This window comes from Hyperoodon ampullatus (genome assembly GCF_949752795.1).
Source record: "Hyperoodon ampullatus genome assembly, chromosome: 14".
In the NCBI taxonomy this organism is placed as follows: Eukaryota; Metazoa; Chordata; class Mammalia; order Artiodactyla; family Ziphiidae; genus Hyperoodon; species Hyperoodon ampullatus.
The window spans coordinates 28,053,576-28,072,594 of NC_136927.1; the positions used below are offsets into that span (position 1 = coordinate 28,053,576).

The 19,019-nt window shown below is 43.4% G+C and overlaps 1 protein-coding gene across 20 annotated transcripts in view; it reads left to right on the forward strand.

Annotated features, from left to right (window-relative positions):
- RBFOX1 (RNA binding fox-1 homolog 1) overlaps positions 1-19,019 on the forward strand; it is a gene marked incomplete at both ends in the record, with an annotated part of 621,309 nt that overhangs the window by 552,278 nt on the left and 50,012 nt on the right. For all 20 annotated transcript variants that reach the window (XM_079718519.1, XM_079718522.1, XM_079718524.1 and 17 more), the window contains one exon: positions 12,787-12,919. In XM_079718519.1, the coding sequence (XP_079574645.1) occupies positions 12,787-12,919 (133 nt within the window). The remainder of the gene's footprint in view (positions 1-12,786; positions 12,920-19,019) is intronic.

Genomic DNA, 19,019 nt, shown 5'->3' on the forward strand with positions numbered 1-19,019 from the left:
TATTTTATATATAGTCGTGTGTATCTGTTAATCTCAAGCTCCTAATTTATCCCTCCCCCACCCCTCTTTCCCCTTTGGTAACCATAAGTTTGTTTTCTATGCCTGTGAGTCTATTTCTGCTTTGTAAATAAGTTCATTTGCATCATTTTTTTAGATTCCCCATAGAAGTGATATCATATGATATTTGTCTTTCTCTAATGTGGATTTAAAATGGGAAAAAAAAAATCCTCTTCTGAGTTCAGGGCTCTGAACATGAAATTTGCAGGGGCCAAAGATAAGATCCTGTTTGATTCCTGCAAGATAAGGGGGTGCAGGTGTATGTGTTTAGGGAACCTGGCTTTGTAAATGGAGCCAAGCCCTGTCCAAGTCTGCACAGCTGGGACTGAACAGCTTAGTACAGGGGTCCTCACCCCCTGGGCCGCGGACCAGTACCGGTCCTCGGCCTGCTAGGAACCGGGCCACACAGCAGACAGTAAGCAGCAAGTGAGAGAAGCTTCATCTGCGGCTCCCCATCGCTCGCATTACCCCCTGAACCATCTCCACCCCTGCCCCCGCCACTGATCCGTGGAAAAATTGTCTTCCACCAAACTGGTCCCTCGTGCCAAAAAGGCTGGGGACCACTGGCTTAGTAGGGAAGTAAGAACCACCAATGACACTCATATAATTCAAGCCCTGGAGTGGGGGCGCTTGGTGTTTCTTGCATAGAAACGTGTCCAACCACAGAGGTGGCCCCTCCTTCCCTTGCCTTATTTCTCTTCAAAAGCAAATCTCCCCATGCAGTGCAAAGATGCATGAAAGGAGGCTGAGCTTACCTCCCACCGGAGGGGAAGGAGCCTGGTATAGTTCATGTAAACACAATCATTCAAACACTTAACTTCACTAGAACTCCAGAAACACCGCTGTCTTAAATCATGTGTTCATTCACGTGAAAGTACTGACATTCCAAGAGCTATTTTATTGCTACTGGGGAACTCGGTGGTGGGGGGAGTGTTAACAAAAGGCCATTTTCAGGACCAAATAACACACCACATATTTTAGATCCATCTCCTTGGGTTTGGTTTGCATGCCCTGTAGGCTCTTGACACCTGATTGCCTTTTGTGTAACAAACAAACATACAAGAGCCCCCTCTATGGGCACACCTGCCCAAGGATATATATCATCCCCACCCTTGGTCATTGCTATAGGGATCTAAGAAACACTTCCCAAAGATCTTTTTTTTTGTCAGCAAATCTTAGTCCTCAGTATTAGTTTTACAAAATTCTCCTGAAGCAATACAAAATTTGTAGGAGAAGAGCTGGATTCAGGCAGAGCTGGGTCCTAATCGTCATGGTACACTAGCAGTGTGACCTTGGCCAAGTCTTTTTGCCATGAACATCTTCATGAATACCTGCTTACCTGTGAGCATTAAATGAAATCCTTGTGTAAAAAGACTTTCAGGCTGCTTGAGGCATTGCAGCTCCTCAAACAAATGGCTATTCTTTCCTTTTCTTTCTTAGAAGCCATCTTCTCCAGGCACTTTTGAAAGTTCACCAAAAAAGCTGGTTTGGAAGGTTTATGTTAGTCTAGTGCCTGGACAACTGGACCATTTCTGAATGGTCTTCCTTCAGTCTGTTCTATGTGGGTGTTTGGGGAGGGCTCCAGCTGGGATATCAGGGAGGTAATCCCGGGGTCCAGATAGCACCTGTCCTCCAGGTTTGCTCGGGGTGTTGCTCGAAAGATCAGGACTCAGTTTTCAAGTCTGGAAGCTGGCTCTCAAGATCAGATGGGCCTCAACACAAACCGACCAGCTCTATACACAGTGATGGCTGGAAGTGAAATGAATGATGCTTTTGCATTGCATCCCTATCCCGTGAGCCACGGCCAACCCCCTCCGGGGGTCTCATGTTCATGGAGCCCCAGCAGCCCTAGAGAACCATGGGAAATCCAGCCCAGCATCGGGAAGCTCATTTATCTCACTTGCCCTCCTTCCTACCTGGAGAGGCAATTCACAGAGCTTGCTGTTTCAGCCAGCTGTTAGATAGATTGTGAATCATTTAACAATTGAACCTTTACTGTGTGTATGCACTCGATAAGGTAATTATTTATATAAATTATTAGCCTTTTTTTTTCTCCACGGCTGCCCGAAAAAAGCTACATTGACACCGGTACAGGTTTTTGTCAAACGAATAGATGATGGTAAATTGTTTCATCCAAATTACAATAGATCTCAGCATCTCACGGCTTTGTCTCCGATGTTCCTTCAAAGGACAGAAAGCACTTTTGCAAATGCCCTCTGAGGTCCTGCCGAGTTAAACACTCCGAGATGGAGATTCATTCTCCTTTTGCTGAATGAACTGTTACAAAGATCCTGCCCGCAGGGGTAATGTCAATACCTGTGAGTAGACAGATCACAAATAGGTCTTTTGCACAGAAAAAGCCTATCACTGCGCATTTCAGCAGCCCTGGCACTTCCCACAGGTCTATTGGATTAAATGGACCATTTGTAACCTGGGAGAAAAGAGACAGCCACTAAGTTCAGGAGCTAAGCAGGAATCACGTGGCAATCAGATAAAAACTGAGGCTGCTGTCCTCATTCAAAATCCCAAAGACCTAAGCGATCAAAGAATAGTCATGTGTGTGAGCATTGTGTAGGGGGGTTTGTTGTGGCTTTTTGAATTTGTTAAGTTCAGAAACATGTCTGCTTTAGGAAAACCAATCTCACTGCTCAGGGCCCATCCCTGTGTCTGCATTGCATTTTTAATTTTTTTTTTACCTAGATGACTCATTTCTTTCCAAGGAAGAGTCTATTTCCAACCAAGTTGTGAGTCAAGTGATATTTGATAACGGTATTAACCAATAGATTGTATACAGAAGAAAGTGCAACATCCCCAAATATCCTGAAAGCTTCTACTCGCATCTGCCAAATCTTGGAGAAAATTTCTAGTTGAGTTTAGTGATAAGGAGCTCATTATTTTGACGGTAATTGGGTTTGTGTGTATAACACCATACTATTATAACCCAGATCCCCACCGCTGGGAGAGTCCATCTTCCCCCACACTTGGGGATTGTATACAACCCCTCTGATGCCAGCTCACATTCAGATGTGGAGATCAACCCCAGTGGAGAAGGAAAACAGCTTGCCTTGGACTCTCATCAGGAACATGAATTAGGAGTGATCCCCATGGCTTGTGTCCGATTAACAGAGAAGGAGCAAAGCCCTTCCAGGTGTCTTGAAATCTCAGAACATAAATATAGAATGGAAGAAATGGCACCCACCCCCCTCCCCTACCCCTTGGCCCCCAACAAGGTCTCAGGGAGGCTTGTCAACAGGTTGCTCTGCAAATTAACTCTGCCCATGATGAATCGGGGCTGGTTCTCTTGGATGTGGTATGGATAGAGGGAGGTGATGGAGTAGCTTGTCCAGACACTAGTAGGGAAGTACAAATTGAGAGCCTCTACGCAGTGTGGGGAGAGTGGAAGTAGAGAGTTTTTGCTCAAATATGACGTGGTATGCTTTCGTTCTAGCTGTCTTGTGTGATAGATAAGATGACAGGTCTAGTGTCAGGCTGCCTGGGTTCAGATCATTGGAGAGCTTCCGAGCTGCTCTCTATCTTCATTTCCCCGCCAGGAAGTGAAGATCAAAATAAGAACTGGTTCGTGTGGTTTTGTGAAGAGATTGTGAGTTAATCTGTGGGTTAGTGACTAACAGCTGGTTCCTCGTACAGCAGAATCTCCTCCATCTGATAATGGAGTACAAGAGGATGGAATTATGCCAACTGTAATCATGACTTTGCTTGGATTATTTCAGTTATCACAGCCTGAACTTTTAGACAAGTGAGGTCCAGAGTCACTCACTGCTAACGTCCTCATTAAAGTTTCTCTTAAAATAGGCATCCTTCGTAAGCAGCACCTTAGCGACTCTCACAGGCAAGAACTGTCAATCATCTTTCCTCTGTAACGGACCTACTATATGGCATCCTCAGTTTATCTGACGATATAATGCATAAACATTTCAGCCGTTACCTGGGACCAGGTAATCCTCTGTGCGTTGGAGACACAGTATGGACCAAAATGAAGTCCTCAGGACACCCCAAAAGAGAGATAGGTAACGAAGTTGCGATCAGATGAGGTGGTAGAAGATGGTAAGTGAAGGGGAAAAAAAGGAGTGGTATGATGATGACAGTGGCCGTGTTGGGAAGTGTGGGGTAAAACTGAGAGGAAAGGCCTTTGAAGGAAGAGCTGTTGCTGGAACCAAGAATTGAACTAGAGAATCGATGTTTAGAGACTGGACAAAGGCGAGAATCTTTATCACTGAGAAACAGCAGTCAGAGGAGGCTAGAGGAAAATGAGGCCTTTTAGCCTCATACAGTAAAGAGTTAGGCCAATAAATTCATCTCCGGCAATCAAGCCAGCACAATGTCCCCATCTTTTTTCCTTTCAAAAATGTGCCTCAGTCTCCAAGTTCAAGTGCTTACCAATGCCTTGGATGCATCCTCATCAGACCTATAACAGCCTAGAAACTTCTGGCTAATTTGGATTTGACTAAAACTTTTGTACCATGACGTTATGTAAAGAGATTCAATTATGGTGCACAATGTTTTGTGAGTAACTACCGCCCATAAAAAGTTAATTAATCAGGGCTGTGTCAATTTCCTCGTGCCATGTCAATTTGCTGCCAGGTAATTAATCACTAATCACCCACCGAGCAGCAGGCCGGGGGGACAATCCACGAGCCATTTATTGTCTTTCCCCAAATAAATGGCACATGCAGCCAGGAAGAAACACATCTTGCCTTTCATAATATTTTTATCGACACTTTCGCAAGTTGTAATAGGCTGCAGCAACAAGCAGCTGCAGTTCAATGGAATATGAATATTAAAGAAACAAATGAGTGGAGATTTATAGGACATTGCATTTCTGTTATGTCAGTTTTGAGATTAAACCGAGCAAATGAACAGTGAAAAATTACTCTTCCATGTGGAGAATGGTGATTAGACTTGTACATTAATTAGAAATTTTTGTTTTCCTATTCAATGCATTTCAAATGAGGATGTCCTATAAGGAACTGTTTGTCCAAAATGTAGATTTATTCACTTCTAAACAGCAGTATTTAATATCAACATGCATTTTAAAATGAAACAAAAGCCGATTCCAAATGTGCATTTCAGGGATAAATATATGTGCATATGAGAACCAGAGAGCCCAACAAATTGAGTGGCCATTTTGGTCTTTTTGTAGATGACTTCATGGATGGAACACTCCCTTTTTACCCCCAAGCCTTGAAATGACTAAATTTCAACCAAATTGAAAGCCTTTCCATTTTGATTTTGACCTAGAACTAAATATGGTCCATCATATTACGTTTTCCATTTAATGCCATTTAAAGACAGTGACTTAGTTGTGTATAAATTCTGTGCTACAAACCAATTTTATGTACCTTTCTTTGAGATTTGTCTTGCAAAAATGTGCAAACATTTTTGCCATTTGGAAAAAAACCATCAGGTTTTTTGGGTTTTTTTTTTTTTTTGGACAGTGCATTGTGAGGTTTATCATACAGTGCTGTGCCTGTGAAATGGAGCTATAGCTGGCTGTTTATTTCACCTCGGTATGTTACCTATTATGCCACGTCTTAATTTATGGTCCAGCTTATGGAACGGGAGTTCCCTCAAGGGGAATCCTGTAGAACCGTGAACCTGCTGTTGAAACCTCGTCTGCACCCCCAGAATTGTGTAAGTGAATATTTCCTACTGTAAATTACCCACGGAACAATTCAACCCCAAATGACCATGAACATCTCTATCTTAAAACATTTCAAGGGTGGGGGGAGGGTGGCATTTACGAAGCAAAGGAGAGGAAGAGCAGACAAAGAGAGAGCCCTCCCCCGCCCCTCCACCCCGCCTACCATCCTAAAGGCACACCTTTTCAGGGCATCCCTTGCACAAATGCAAAGAATAATTGCCCGTTAAAGCAGTTGTATATTTTTATGGCTTTGATGCAGAATCTGCCCCCCTGTCGGGTTTTGCATCTGCTACTCTTCCATCTCTCCCGGAGCTCTAAAACTTTAATATGCAGTTTATAACCCTCAAGTATTTTCCACTGGTTTTGTGTATCTTCTTTTGGGATTTCCGGGCTGCTGAGATGATCTCATTTGTGTTTATTTTCGAAGGTAAGCACCACATTCGTAAAAGAGACCGGGGAGGGGGGTGAGTGGGGGGCGATCACGTGATCCTCACCGTAAATACATTGAAGGCAGAGCTGGTCGGAGGTAGGAGGTGGAGGCTTTGTCTTTGCGGGGAGAAAGGCAATCAGCAGTTGACACTTTGGTAAATGGCCCATTTGGCGGGCTTGATACACCCACACATCTTCTGTTTAAAAATGTTGATTTGCCTTGATATTTGAGCACCTCACAGCACGCCTCTGGTTACATTCCTAAAGTTTCCGTTTCATTGAGTTCATTGGCGGAGGAGAACTCCTTATTGCCGAGAACTGAGATGGCTACTCTGCTAACCTCCTCCCAATATGCTCTGGATATAAATCTAGCCGAAGGTTGGGAGTGGGTGGGCTACGGATGTTGATGTGTCAACAAGATGTGCAATTGGTATTTGCTCCAGAAGCTTTTGCTGTGTTTTCTTTGAGAGAAACTCATTTTTAGCTTATGAGTTAAATCCAATTTTCGTTGCAGTGATACCAGATTTTTCACTTTGATTCATGCTGGTTCAGGTTTAAGAGGAAACCTTTCCAGTATAATGAACCTATGTTTTTTTTTTTTTTTTTTTTCCAGTTCCTTGTCTCCCTCATGCCAGGAACTAAGGATTTATTTTGTATCCACAAAGCAGCCTTAATACTTTCCATTGTTCCCCATTGACGGTCTGTTTACATGCTTATTAACTTGAAGTTCAACTAGAAAAAAAAAAAAAACTCCAGCGTTGGCCTTCAGAAATAACTCTAATTTGGTGTCTTTTCTTTCTAACATTGTTCTTTAATTAACAAAGAGGCATTTACAAATATTGGACAGGGTGACAGGTGGATGACTTTTATTAGCATTGATTTACTCCATCTCAGAAGTGGAGAGGACATTGTGAGTTTCCATTTGGCATTTTGCATTGGATTTATTAAACATTTATTGCCCACTTCCTGGACCCAAACTCCTGAACTGGGGTATTGATAGAGGACATGATAACTCAGCAAAAGAGACGTGTCACACTGAAATATAAGCACATAATTAAGATGTCTTCTTGTTACTGAGCCCACGTTCATGTGCTCAGTGCACAGTGAGGCCAAACAATACCTACATGTCGGAGTTTGGAGCACAGGAAGTTTTATTGCAAGGACATGCAAGGAGAGGGGTGGCTCAGAAAACCCCAAACTCCCCAAATGGTTTCAACAAAGCCAAGGTGAGAGAGGGGGCGTGGCTGGTTGTTGCAGACTTCTTGGTGTCAGAATCCTTTGTTCTTGTAGCTGTCTGGTAGGTCAGGTCAGGATGTTCCTGTAAACCTCCAGCAAGACAAATGTTATTCTCTGTTTTGAACTTTTTGTCTCTATATGAATGGAAAAGTGTTATATCCTGAAAAGTCAGAGCCTTGAGAATGGGCTATCCTGTCTATTTCGGGCTCTAGACAACATTCTTAAATCGAAGCAAAAGTAATAGAATACGAAGGTTTAAGTGAAAAACAGATCTAACATGGAGTCAGACTCATTCTTCCCTATTACATTCTTTCTATATGGTTCAAGGATAGAGCCACTTTGGTTTTGTTTTAATCTATATCTGAATCATCTTAAGTATTCACTTCACATATGCAGTTAACCATGATCAATAAGCCAACACACCTGGTAGGCAAGTAAAAATAAATAAATCAGTTCCTGCCATCCCATGTGAGTCTAAAGGAAGCTTGACAAACAGTTGTGGGTTTTTTGCCATTGAAATTGACCATTTGGCAAGAGAAAGCCACACTGTCCTAAACCAGCCATAGGGGAAACGTCCTCTAATGGAGATGGGGAGAAACACAGAAGGCATGGCTATAAGTCAGGCGTGTTAGGGATTATAACGATTGCTATTTTCCATTGTTCCTTGTTGCACACATGTGTTGCACGCAGAGACTGAGATTTGCTGGGTTTCTAGGGAATGCTGTGTGGGGTTCCATGAAGGGAGGAACGTGACAGAGTTCCTTTTATAGACCAGACAGTCATCATCTGTCTGGGGAAAACGTCTGAACCCTGCTTTTCCCCCAGAAGTAGAAACCAATCTCCATACCCTGACACGGTGCAGCAGTAACTGTGAATTTAAATGAATTGAGGGTGGGCAGTATTTCCCAGTGCAGTATGTTTATCCAAGTTGTCTCCCTTTTTATCAGAATCACACATATTCCAAGTCTGGTTGCTATTTTTGGGCCAGTACAGCACCTTCTAAGTATGGGAGTAGTGATTGTTTTTATAAAGATGAGTGAGATCTGGTGTGTTATTTGCACACTGTTTATCTGCAAATCTTGGGCAGGGTGCTTTGTATAAAGGACTGGATTATGGAAGGTGGAAGAGGAAGAGGAAGGGCCTTTACTGTCCCAGAAAGAAGGAGACTAACATGGGTTCACCATCAAAGGGTGTCCACGCATGGTGTTAGGTAGCTGATACCTGCGCTGCTGTGTCAGGCAGTTTTCTAAATCAAATAGCAAAACAGATGGAGAGCACTGTCCTCATGGAGCTTGCATTTTAGCAATGGTGAGAGTCTTTTTCCTTCTGTTACTTGATCAATCAAGTTACTTGATTGCTAGTACAGCCAGGAAGGTTCATGGCAGCATTCTTCAGAAGGAGATTAGAAAATAAATGGAAGGGAGGAAGAGAAGGAGGGAGGAAGGGTGGGAGGGAGGGAGGGATGCCTAATCTGGCCTCTGTATCTCAACACCGAATTAAATCTTGGCGACAGAGCTTTGGGTGAAGTAGAAAAGAATAGCTTTATTGCTTTGCCAGGCAAAGGGGCCACAGCAAGATAATGCCCTCAAAATTGTGTGTCCTGACCTGGAGGGGGTAGTGAGGAGTTTTATAGTAATGGTTCAAAGAGGAGGGCGTGATCAGCTCGTGGACTTTCTTCTGATTGGTTGGTGGTGAGTAAGTAGTAAGTGAGAGTCAGCATCATCAACCTTCTGGTTCCAACCAGTCTGGGGTCTACGTGCTTGTGAGCAGCATACTGTTAACTTCTCCCACCTGGCAGGGGTTTCAGTATCTGCAAAACAGCTCAAAGATATTGTTATATGTATCCCTTGAGGGGGAACCAGGACCCTGCCCCAAGGCTGCACTATGACGGCCCCTCCCTTGTCTTCGCAACCCCTCCCTTCCCTGATTAGCAACTGTTTGAACCTGCCTGTTGAAACTCATGGAAGGGGACACAGAAAGGCTTTTGTGCCCAGGAGCCCCACAGGGTCCTGCTTATTTTCTGGAGGAAGGGAGGGAGGAAGAAAAGAGGGGAAGAGAAGAGAACAGTCATCCATCACGGTGACTAGCTAGAGACTTCATTAAGAGACCCCTTGGCCAGCTCTAGACGGCAACAAGAAAGGGATAGCTGAGAAAACCATCCATCTGGGAGACTTATGTGCCTTCTCCATGAAGCCCCTGTTACAGTGGAACCTCCTTATTTTACCTAAGGGTACTTGGCCTCCCAGGAAGTTGATGTGCAGTCCTTCCCTTGTTCCTTTAACAAAATAAGAATCCCTCTAATGTGCCCTGCTTGGAGCAGCCCAAAGAGCCTGGTATTAAGACCTGCAAATCCCTTATCCTGCATCGAGAAGGATATTTTCTCCCTGCAGCAAAGGGGGTACAAAATGGCATCCTGGCTCTACCCTTCTAGCAGCTTGTGTTCCCCTTGCTCTACTGCTGAGCTTCTGTTTCATGTTCTATCTCAACATCTAAATCCTCCAAGAATTATTGTAAAAGCTGCTTGTCGCTGAGAGGGATCTTGTCTGTCTCACTCCATGCCGTAGCCAGCGATAATGAATGGGTCAGCGTAATTACTGTGTTTCCTCACACAGGCAGCCAGCTGCTCTGCCAGATTGTGAACTTTTCATTTGCTTTATTTCAAAATCCAAGGTGTTCCTCTGAAAACTTAATATTTGAACTGTGGCAAGATAGTGCTGGAGTCAAAGGCACGCTTGCTCATTTTCTCCCCAGTCCTAAAGCCAACATCTCCTATCTCATGACTCTTGGGCTTTTACGATATTAGGATTTCCCTGCTTTTCCCATTGAGGTTGACACCTCTTTGCAATTTCAAGAACAGTAATTGAAACACCAGCCAGGAAACATGGGTGGTGAGGGCTGGAAAGCTGAGAATTAAGTACTGCTGTATGATTTGTCTTGAATGACAATTAGAAAAAAGAAATAACCTGGATGGTCTTCTCAGACATAAATAGAAAGATAAAAATCATTCTGGCTTGATTCTACCACCCTAGCATTTACCAGCATCATCACAGAAGGATATGGTAGAATCCACGAAACAGGATAGCTGTTGGCCATTCAAGAACACACAAAGAATTCCAGATGACAGCTAGTCTGCCTTCACTTCCGGGTCAAGGGTTATATTCCACTCCATGCAATTCCATGAATATAGAATTGGGAATGGCTCCTGTGGGAAATCCCACTTCCTTCTTCTCCCCACCCCTAGCCACCCACATGCAGCTGCAAACCTACTCTATCCAAGGACTCTGGGAGTAATGGGAATTGATGGGGTGAAGGGCTTCTACTCTTTATTTCTTTCCTTTTCTTTTAATTGAAGTATAGCTGATTTACAATGTTGCATTAATTTCTGCTGTACAACAAAGTTATTCAGTTTTATATATTATATATATATCAATACATTATTTTTTTACTATTCTTTTCCATTATGGTTTATCATAAGATAGTGCAGGTAGTTCCCTGTGCTATACAGTAGGACCTTGTTGTTTATCCATTCTATATATAGAAGCTCGCATCTGCTAACCCCTACCTCCCACTCCATCCCTCCCCCAGCCCCCTCCCCCTTGGCAACCACCAGTGTGTTCTCTGGGTGGAGGGCTTCTACTCTTGAACGTGATAGCGGGGAGGGGAAAAGCCCTTCTCGGCCGTTTGGATGTAGGCAAGTTTAACATAATATGAAATACAACACCCTGTGAGAGGCTAGGTATTCAGCAAAATAGAGATCCTGGCAGAGGGAAGCTTGGATGTGCTGAGTTAACTCGGGGAAAGAGCTTCCTTGGCTGTGAGGCCTCTCTGAGCCTTTATGGTCCTGTGATGCCAAGATCCTGTGATGCCAAGAGGAGCTGTGTCCTTCCCAGCCTTGCGCGGGGAGATACAAAGATTAATGGGATACGGTGGGAGGCCTCAAGGAGCTGGCAGGTGAATAGAAGAGGTAAAGTAATAAATGACTGATTTCTCTCAATACCTGTGAGAGGTTGGGTATTCTGCAAACTAGAGTTCCTGGAAAAATGAAGCTTGGGGGTTCTGGGTTAATGGTGTTAATGCACTTCCCTTACCTTAGGACTTTCTGAGCCTTTAATATAGAGCTCCTGGGACAGTATTTTCCTAAAAAAGCATCCCCTCCACGGGATTCAGTGTGGGCAACAGTGCCTGCTGCTAAGTGGGATGGGACAGGCATGGCCAGCATGGTGAGAGCAGTGAGATTCAGTGACAGAAAGAGCAGGAAGGCAGAGGTGGTGTTCTGAAGGCTTCAAGGGCCCTGATGCCTGAGGATTTGCAGACATCCTAGGAGGAATGCCACCCCAGGCAGAGGAAGCCATATTCATTATCAGGGATCTCAAGCATCAGGCTTACTTTCCCTGCTGACTCCAAGTCATTCTGCTCAGAGAATTTTCCCCCAGGGAAGAAAACCCTGCCCAAACCCTTTCCTTCAGAGTCGAATTCCCACACTTCTCTGCAATTATGTTTGTGGTAGAAATGGTTTTATAAGCTGTATAAATGGTTAGGGGGCTGATGGGACCTTAGTAATAATTTGTTTCTTGGAGCCTGAGAGGCCCATACACCTACGCTGTGTACACTTGTCTCTAGGAACGCAGTATTTCAATTTAAAATTTTTAACAAGCAATATAGGTACATAAAGGAAAATAAGGAAGAAAAATGAAAATGGGTTGGGGAAAAGCTATGAACAGACAACTAACATTTACTTATGAAGTTCAGCCCCAGAGATAACTACAAACACATTGAAATATGTGTGTATATGAATTTGTATATATAACTATATAAATACGCACACATATATAAATATGCACATATACATATTCACATACACACATGCATACATGTATGTACACACAAACATCCAGGTATATTGTATATACACACATATACATATATTCACTTCCACATGCACACATGCTTGTGCAGATGTATGTGTACATATACACATGCATAGTGTGTGCTCATCCACGTATATATTACACTATGCATATGTGTATATGTATGCATGTGGATAGATGGGTGATAGGTAGACAGATTTGAGAGCACACTGCACATACATCTTGCAATTTGTTGCAATACCTTTTTAAAAATTTAGGTTTGTGCAGTGAGCTTTTCTCCCGTTATTAAGAATGGTCTGTCCTTGACCTTGGGCACAGGGACCACGGGCTGAACTAGCCCATCCTCTCTGGAATCAGACCTGGGTCTCCTCCCTCCTACCCGCCTTTGGAAGCCTGACTCTGAGAAGGAAGCGGGGCAGGTGTCCAGCCTTGGCCTGCGGGGAGAAGGGTCCTGAGTGGGGGTGGGGAGGGGCGGGTGGTTCCCTCAAAGGCAGGAGTGCCTCTGAAAGCTCTTCTCTCTCCTGTCACCCGCAGTGCCCGGCTTCCCGTATCCAGCCGCCACCGCCGCGGCCGCCTACCGAGGGGCGCACCTGCGAGGCCGCGGCCGCACCGTGTACAACACCTTCCGGGCCGCGGCGCCCCCGCCCCCGATCCCGGCCTACGGCGGGTAAGTGGGGCAGCCCCCCGACCCCGGGCGGGCCTCCCGCACCAGCACCCCTTGCGTGCGATCTAGCGCATGCCGGCCTTGACCGCCCCCCCACCGGAGCCGCCTGGCATGCAGCCCGCACGCTTGCTGTGCAGCACCTTGCAAAGAGTCTTGAAAAATGAGTGTAATTCGTCTTGTCATGGTTGGTGCCTTTAAGCATTCTACATGTCACATTTTGTTATGTAAATTCTCTTTGAGACTGAATGCTGGAGAACAGAGAAATGGTTACAGCCCAAGACGTCTTTCTGATGATTGCAAACATCTGGTGATTAAGGAGGTTGGATCACTTTTGCCCTTTGAATCCCTCGGTGGAGGGACAGGAGGGTTTCAAACGTACAATTCACTGGGGCGGTCTTGCCCCCCTCCCCAAAGACATCTTGTGCTTCAAGGTGAATGAACCTTTGGCCCAGAAGAGAAAATTAGGTGTCGAGTCTAACGCAAACTCTTGAAGTTCAAAGAAATTGGAAGTGACTCATTTAGTTAGATTTTCCAAAATGGCCTTTGCCTTCCTTTTTCCCTCTCTGAGGACAATGCAGATTGATTTGTTCCCCAAGGTCCGTTTGGTCTTTCTGTACATGGACTTTGCTATTGCCGAGTGAATATCAAGGAATGGTGGTGAATGCTGAAGAAAAAAAAATTGGTACTGGTGTAATGGGCTGCTCTCTTGGAGTGCTACCCTTTCTGCCTTGCTGTTAGGAATCCTCCTAGAACATTCTGGCCCCCTGGAGTCGGAGAGAGGGAAGTCTCTAAGGCAGTGGTCCTCATGGGACACTGGGAATGTCTGGAGACATTTTTGTTTGTTGTGATAGCATCTACTGGGTGAAGGCCAGGGCTGCTGCTAAAAATCCTACAATGCACAGGACAGGACAGGACGGCCTCCCACCACACCCCCCAACACAAAGAGTTACGGGGCCCAAATGCCAGTAGTACCGCTCAAAGGAAAACTCAGCTATACCCAGCACAGTCTGGCCAGGAGACTGGCTTTCTGGCCTCTAGAAAGAATCTGGCTATATTCAGGACTGTGTGAAAGGGTTAAATGCATTTTCTATAGCTCTTTGGCTTATCCATCTTTTAGAAAACCTGAATAAGCCTGGATCATCTCTATTCTGATGACAAAGGGAAACACTCTTTGTTCATTATTTATTCATATCTCACACATTCCCAAGTAGAGCATTTGAAGTGTTTTAAAAACAAATGCAATGAAACAAAGTTAAGAATATTAAGAAGTGAAATTTGATGAAATCATCAGGAAGGGAAAATAAAAGCAGAGAAATAAGACAATGTCTATTATTTCTGTATTGTCATTAGAGTTTTTTTACCGAAAAGGTGGAGGATAATAACGAACCAAGGATGCATCGGCCTTAAATTCTCCCAACCCTCCAAAACAATGTGTCTGCATGTCCTAAGCCTCATATATCTGACCGTGTACTGTAAGGAATCATTGCTAGTATGATCATTATCTCCAGCCCACAGTGTCGAGCCCATTTTTAGATTCAAAAAGGCAGAAACAAAGATTTGTTATTCCCAAGGTCACATCATGAGTTATGAAGAAAAAATAAGTTACCCTTTAGGCTCATGAAAGCAAGATTCATAAGCTGTAAATGCAGAATTGCCTGTTTATATCACATTAGTTTGTCTGAAAATCATTATCTTACCTTAGTAGATGGTAATTGTCGCTTTTTGGTCTATGTACCCTCAATATATCACTACTCTATTGAACAGAAAAAAATAAAATTGTATGGCTTATCCTCATGTGAGCAATTTATAAAAATCTCAGAGTAACACACCTGCTGTAAAATTGAAATTTGCTAACTTATAATGACCTTGCTCTTTGCTGGCAATAACCAGGTATAACTAATGCCACGTTCACCAGGGAGAGAACCAGGCATCTCCAAGCGGTGAAGCACGTTGTTGGTGACTGCTTTGGACATGATTTCATTTTAATATTCCAGTGATCTTCCTCATCATTTTGGTTATAATGGTGAATTGTGCCTCTTCACTGGCAATATTATGGTTGGAATTCTGAAACCACACCTAGTAGGAAGAGAAAATTCTCCAGACGGGCAGAGTAGGAAATTCAGAAGGGCTAAGGGTGTGTGTGTCCATGTGTGCATGTTCTATAAGAGAAGATTGAAAAGGAGGAAATTCAGCTAGTTGCCTGGGTGTTTTGCTGGATTACAAACTGCCTGGAGAGCTTTGCAACAAAATGAAAATGTGTGAACTCAGCATCTTCAATGAAGGTTCCTTTCCCTTCATTGGCTTAGGCTGAAGGAGTCCATGGGGGAAGGGGCTGGGAGGGGCAGCCCATCTTGGAGAGGAAAAGAGCTGAGCAGGACACAGAGCAGACACTGGCTGGAGTCCAGAGCGCCCTGATCTATGTTGAGTGGAAGCAAGTAGCAGAGAGGTTGGAAACCCATTTCTGTTTCCAGGATGACATGATCAGGATTCAGGTGGTCCCGGGAATAGTGTGGATTTCCTGTAGCTGTTTGTCTTCAAAGTTCTTTAGTTTCCTGATTTCTAGATTTGACTGTCTTTCCTCCAGTCCGGTTAATTGCTTCTCTCAGCTGATGCACTGTCTTACGCTAAGGATGCTGAGGCACATGGCACCTTTGGAGGAGTTTCTTACAGTCAGGCACAGGGAACACCATAGATGCTAACGATTTCAACAAATGTGATAAGTGATAAGATAGGGTGTTGAGTGGGCACCAGCTTGGGTTACAGAAAGCTTCCAGAGAGAGAAGAAACCCAGTCATTTCCATTGTAAATCAATTAAACTTCAGTTAAAAAAAATTTTTTTTGAAAAGTTTAAAACCAAAAAAGAAAACGAAAGAAAGAAAATCCAATCATTTCCTAAATTGCCACATTAAGCTCTCATTCTGCGATGCTCCCTCATACTCAGAGGTCCCCATCTTTTTATAAGCCATCACGTAAAAAATACTGCATTTATTAAGGAAGAATCTATTTTTCCCATTGTCACCAATTGAAGACACATCTGTCATCCTAAACCTCTGTTTTCCATGAAGTATCCAATATGAATACTCTGTTACTAAAATCGCCGCAAAGAATGTGTCATTTATCCTATGTCCATGTATAGCTTCCTTTTTTTTTTTTTTTCTGAGAGATTGAAACAAATCCACAGAACCTCCAAGGCCACCTTTGTGAAGCCTTGAGTGACCCTTGGAAGTATCCAACGTCAAGATAATCACCCAGGAGGATTCACTAAGGATGCTCTTACATTTCCTTTTACTGATTTGGTTTTTCCCTCCATGTCCTGATATTTTCTGAAGTTTCTCCCAGCAAGTAAACAATGTAGGTTATGAAGAGCCCTATCTCCTCTTTCTCACATAGCTAAATAGAAAGTTATTGGGACATTAATTCATGATCACTCCTGGTGGCAGGGGGGAAGGCTCTACTTGGACCAGGGATCACAGGAATGAGAGGAAAGCCCTAGCCTGGGCCAACCAACCTCTTAGTGATTGTCAGCATTAACTGAGTGAGAATGGGTGATGAGTTAGAAAGCTAGTGTCTACACAGTCTATAAGATTGTTACAATCCTATAAAGACACAGACTATGGGGCAGATGAGATTAGCTCCTGCTCTTCTATCTCATACTACCCTGGGTAGCTGACTTAATCTCTGCAGGCACGGTTGCCTTAGCAGGTGAGTGAAGACTACACCTGCCTCCGTAAGGTTGATAGAGGATGAAGTAGGGAGATGCAGGTAAGGTTACAACTTAATCAGTTCCATCAAATGGCACGTGTTAAGTGAACTGGAGCTACTGTTGTTGCTGTTGATGTGGTTATTGACATTTTATTAGTTGCTCATACTCCCCTCTTTCTCAAGGGTCCCCTTTGGCTTATGCTGAGTACCCATATCTTTCCTTCCATGAGTCACATACCCATTGGCTGGGGGACTCCTACAGTTCACAGACCTCCATTCCCCATAAGCCACAGAGATGGCTTTGGACACAGGCACTTCAGTGGTTTAAGGAATCTGTAGATTGGAAATAAAATATTAACTAGTGAACAGTCTCGGAGAGCTAAATGGACCAAGTCATCCATATTTCTCCTTGCATTTGCTCCTGGAGTCTGTTTAGATAAACGGCTACCATGTCCAGTCTGTCTTCCTAGGACTCATATTTGGGAAGGTAGAAGTGTCAGAGACACATACACCAGACCCAGTACAACATCGGATGTTACAGGACAGCAACTAAACCTCAATCCTCTCCCCACAAAACCCTATGAGGTTGGCCTCACCAAGTTCTTGTTCTTAATTAGTTAATTAATTAATTAACAGCACCTTATCAAGTGCCTACTATGTACCAATCATATTGTATGGGACTAGGGATATAGAGAACCATAGGAGATTTTTAAAATTATTATTATTATTCTAAGTTAAGCACCCAGCATTTGCTATAGGGTTTTTATCTTGGCTCTCTGGATATTTTTGAGCAAGACATTTTGTACTTTCTCAAGTCATTAATTATGTCATTAATTATGTGTATGTACAACTTCTCAGAGTTACCATGAGAAGTATTTTGAGCTGAATATGCTACTCTAAGTGCAAGAAAGATATGGTGGTATCCCAGGTAAAAACTTCTTACAGTTGCTCAGTGCAAGAATGAAGCCCATACACAGAGCCTTTGGGAGTGCTTTCAGGTTAGGTCCTGAAGAAGCCTTTAGAACAGTGTGTGCAAACCTTTCTTTCTGTAAATCAACCACGTTTTTTGGTTTTAATTTATAAATGTCTTATCCTCAGATTGTATTATCTGATGCTTGGGAAGTTTCTCGACGAACATAAACATTAGGTCATCATCACCTAGCCCCAGAATACTTTCCAGAATTGTCTTTAGCTTTTTTGGTTTTTTGGTTTTGCCGTGAATTCTTGTTTAAATTCTCAGCCAGTTTTAAAAATGTAACCTCTTACATAAAAAAAAAAAAGCCTCTTAATTGAGTGCATTTAAAGACAAACACTCTAAGTCAGTGGTTCTTAAATTTGGGGGGAGAAAGTGGGATGCCACAGATGCCTTTGATAATCTAATTAAAAATATGTATTTTCCCCAGGAAAATGTCAGTGTACATACACTGCACAATTCTATACAAATGCTAGTGAGTTTATGGACCCACCTGATATCCATTCAAAAACAACTAGATTTGAATGCATTAAAAATATTATTTTCCACATGGAATGGGCAGTAAGATAAAGCAGCTTTAAATAACCTTTCCTTCAAGAATGTATTTGTGGCTGGGATATATTATGTTACACAAGCAGATTGTATAGTTTGGGCATCGCATGATTTCTTTCTTTCCTTTTTTTATAAAGTAAACTAATTTGCTATAGAGCAATCATTCCCTGCTTGCATTCATTCAAATATTTAACTCCTGTTATTACCTTTCTAAGAAAATGAGATGTGCATTTGCATTACGCTCTTGCAAAAGCATATCGCAGTTCCGAAGAGATTACAATTACCTTTGCATGGCTAGACAGACCGCCTCTGCATTAAAATAAGGCTGCGCCTGTTCAATGCATGATGGCAACTCTCTTCTCTTGTACTGGGATGTGGCTAATTTATCGATAGCTACGCATTAGACATCATCCCCTGCCCTCCTTTCCCTTCACATATGCACCTGTTTAGTGGGGTTTTAAAAAAATGTTTGGATCCATTCTTGAAAACTAGCATGGGACTTTCTAAGAGCTTGCCTATAACCAGCTCCTATTTAGAATAGGACCTAGGAAGCTGACCTTCAGGGTTGTCTCAGATGTAAAGTAAAATGACACGTGGAGGTTGGTGCTCCATAGGGCAATAAGCCTATTTGTCCTAGGACCGGCAGCGTCAGCATCCCGTTACTTGTTAAAAATGCAAATTCTTAGACCCAACCTCCCCACTCCGCCATCCAGATCTATTGATTCAGAACCTCTGGGCTGGGCATGAGGCCCAGCCATCTGTGTTTTAACAGGCCCTCGAGGTGGTCCTGATGCCTGCTGAAGTTTGACCACTGCTGCCTGCCATGACAATTAAAAATTTGGGCTGTGAAGCTGATACAACCTGGGCTAGAATCCC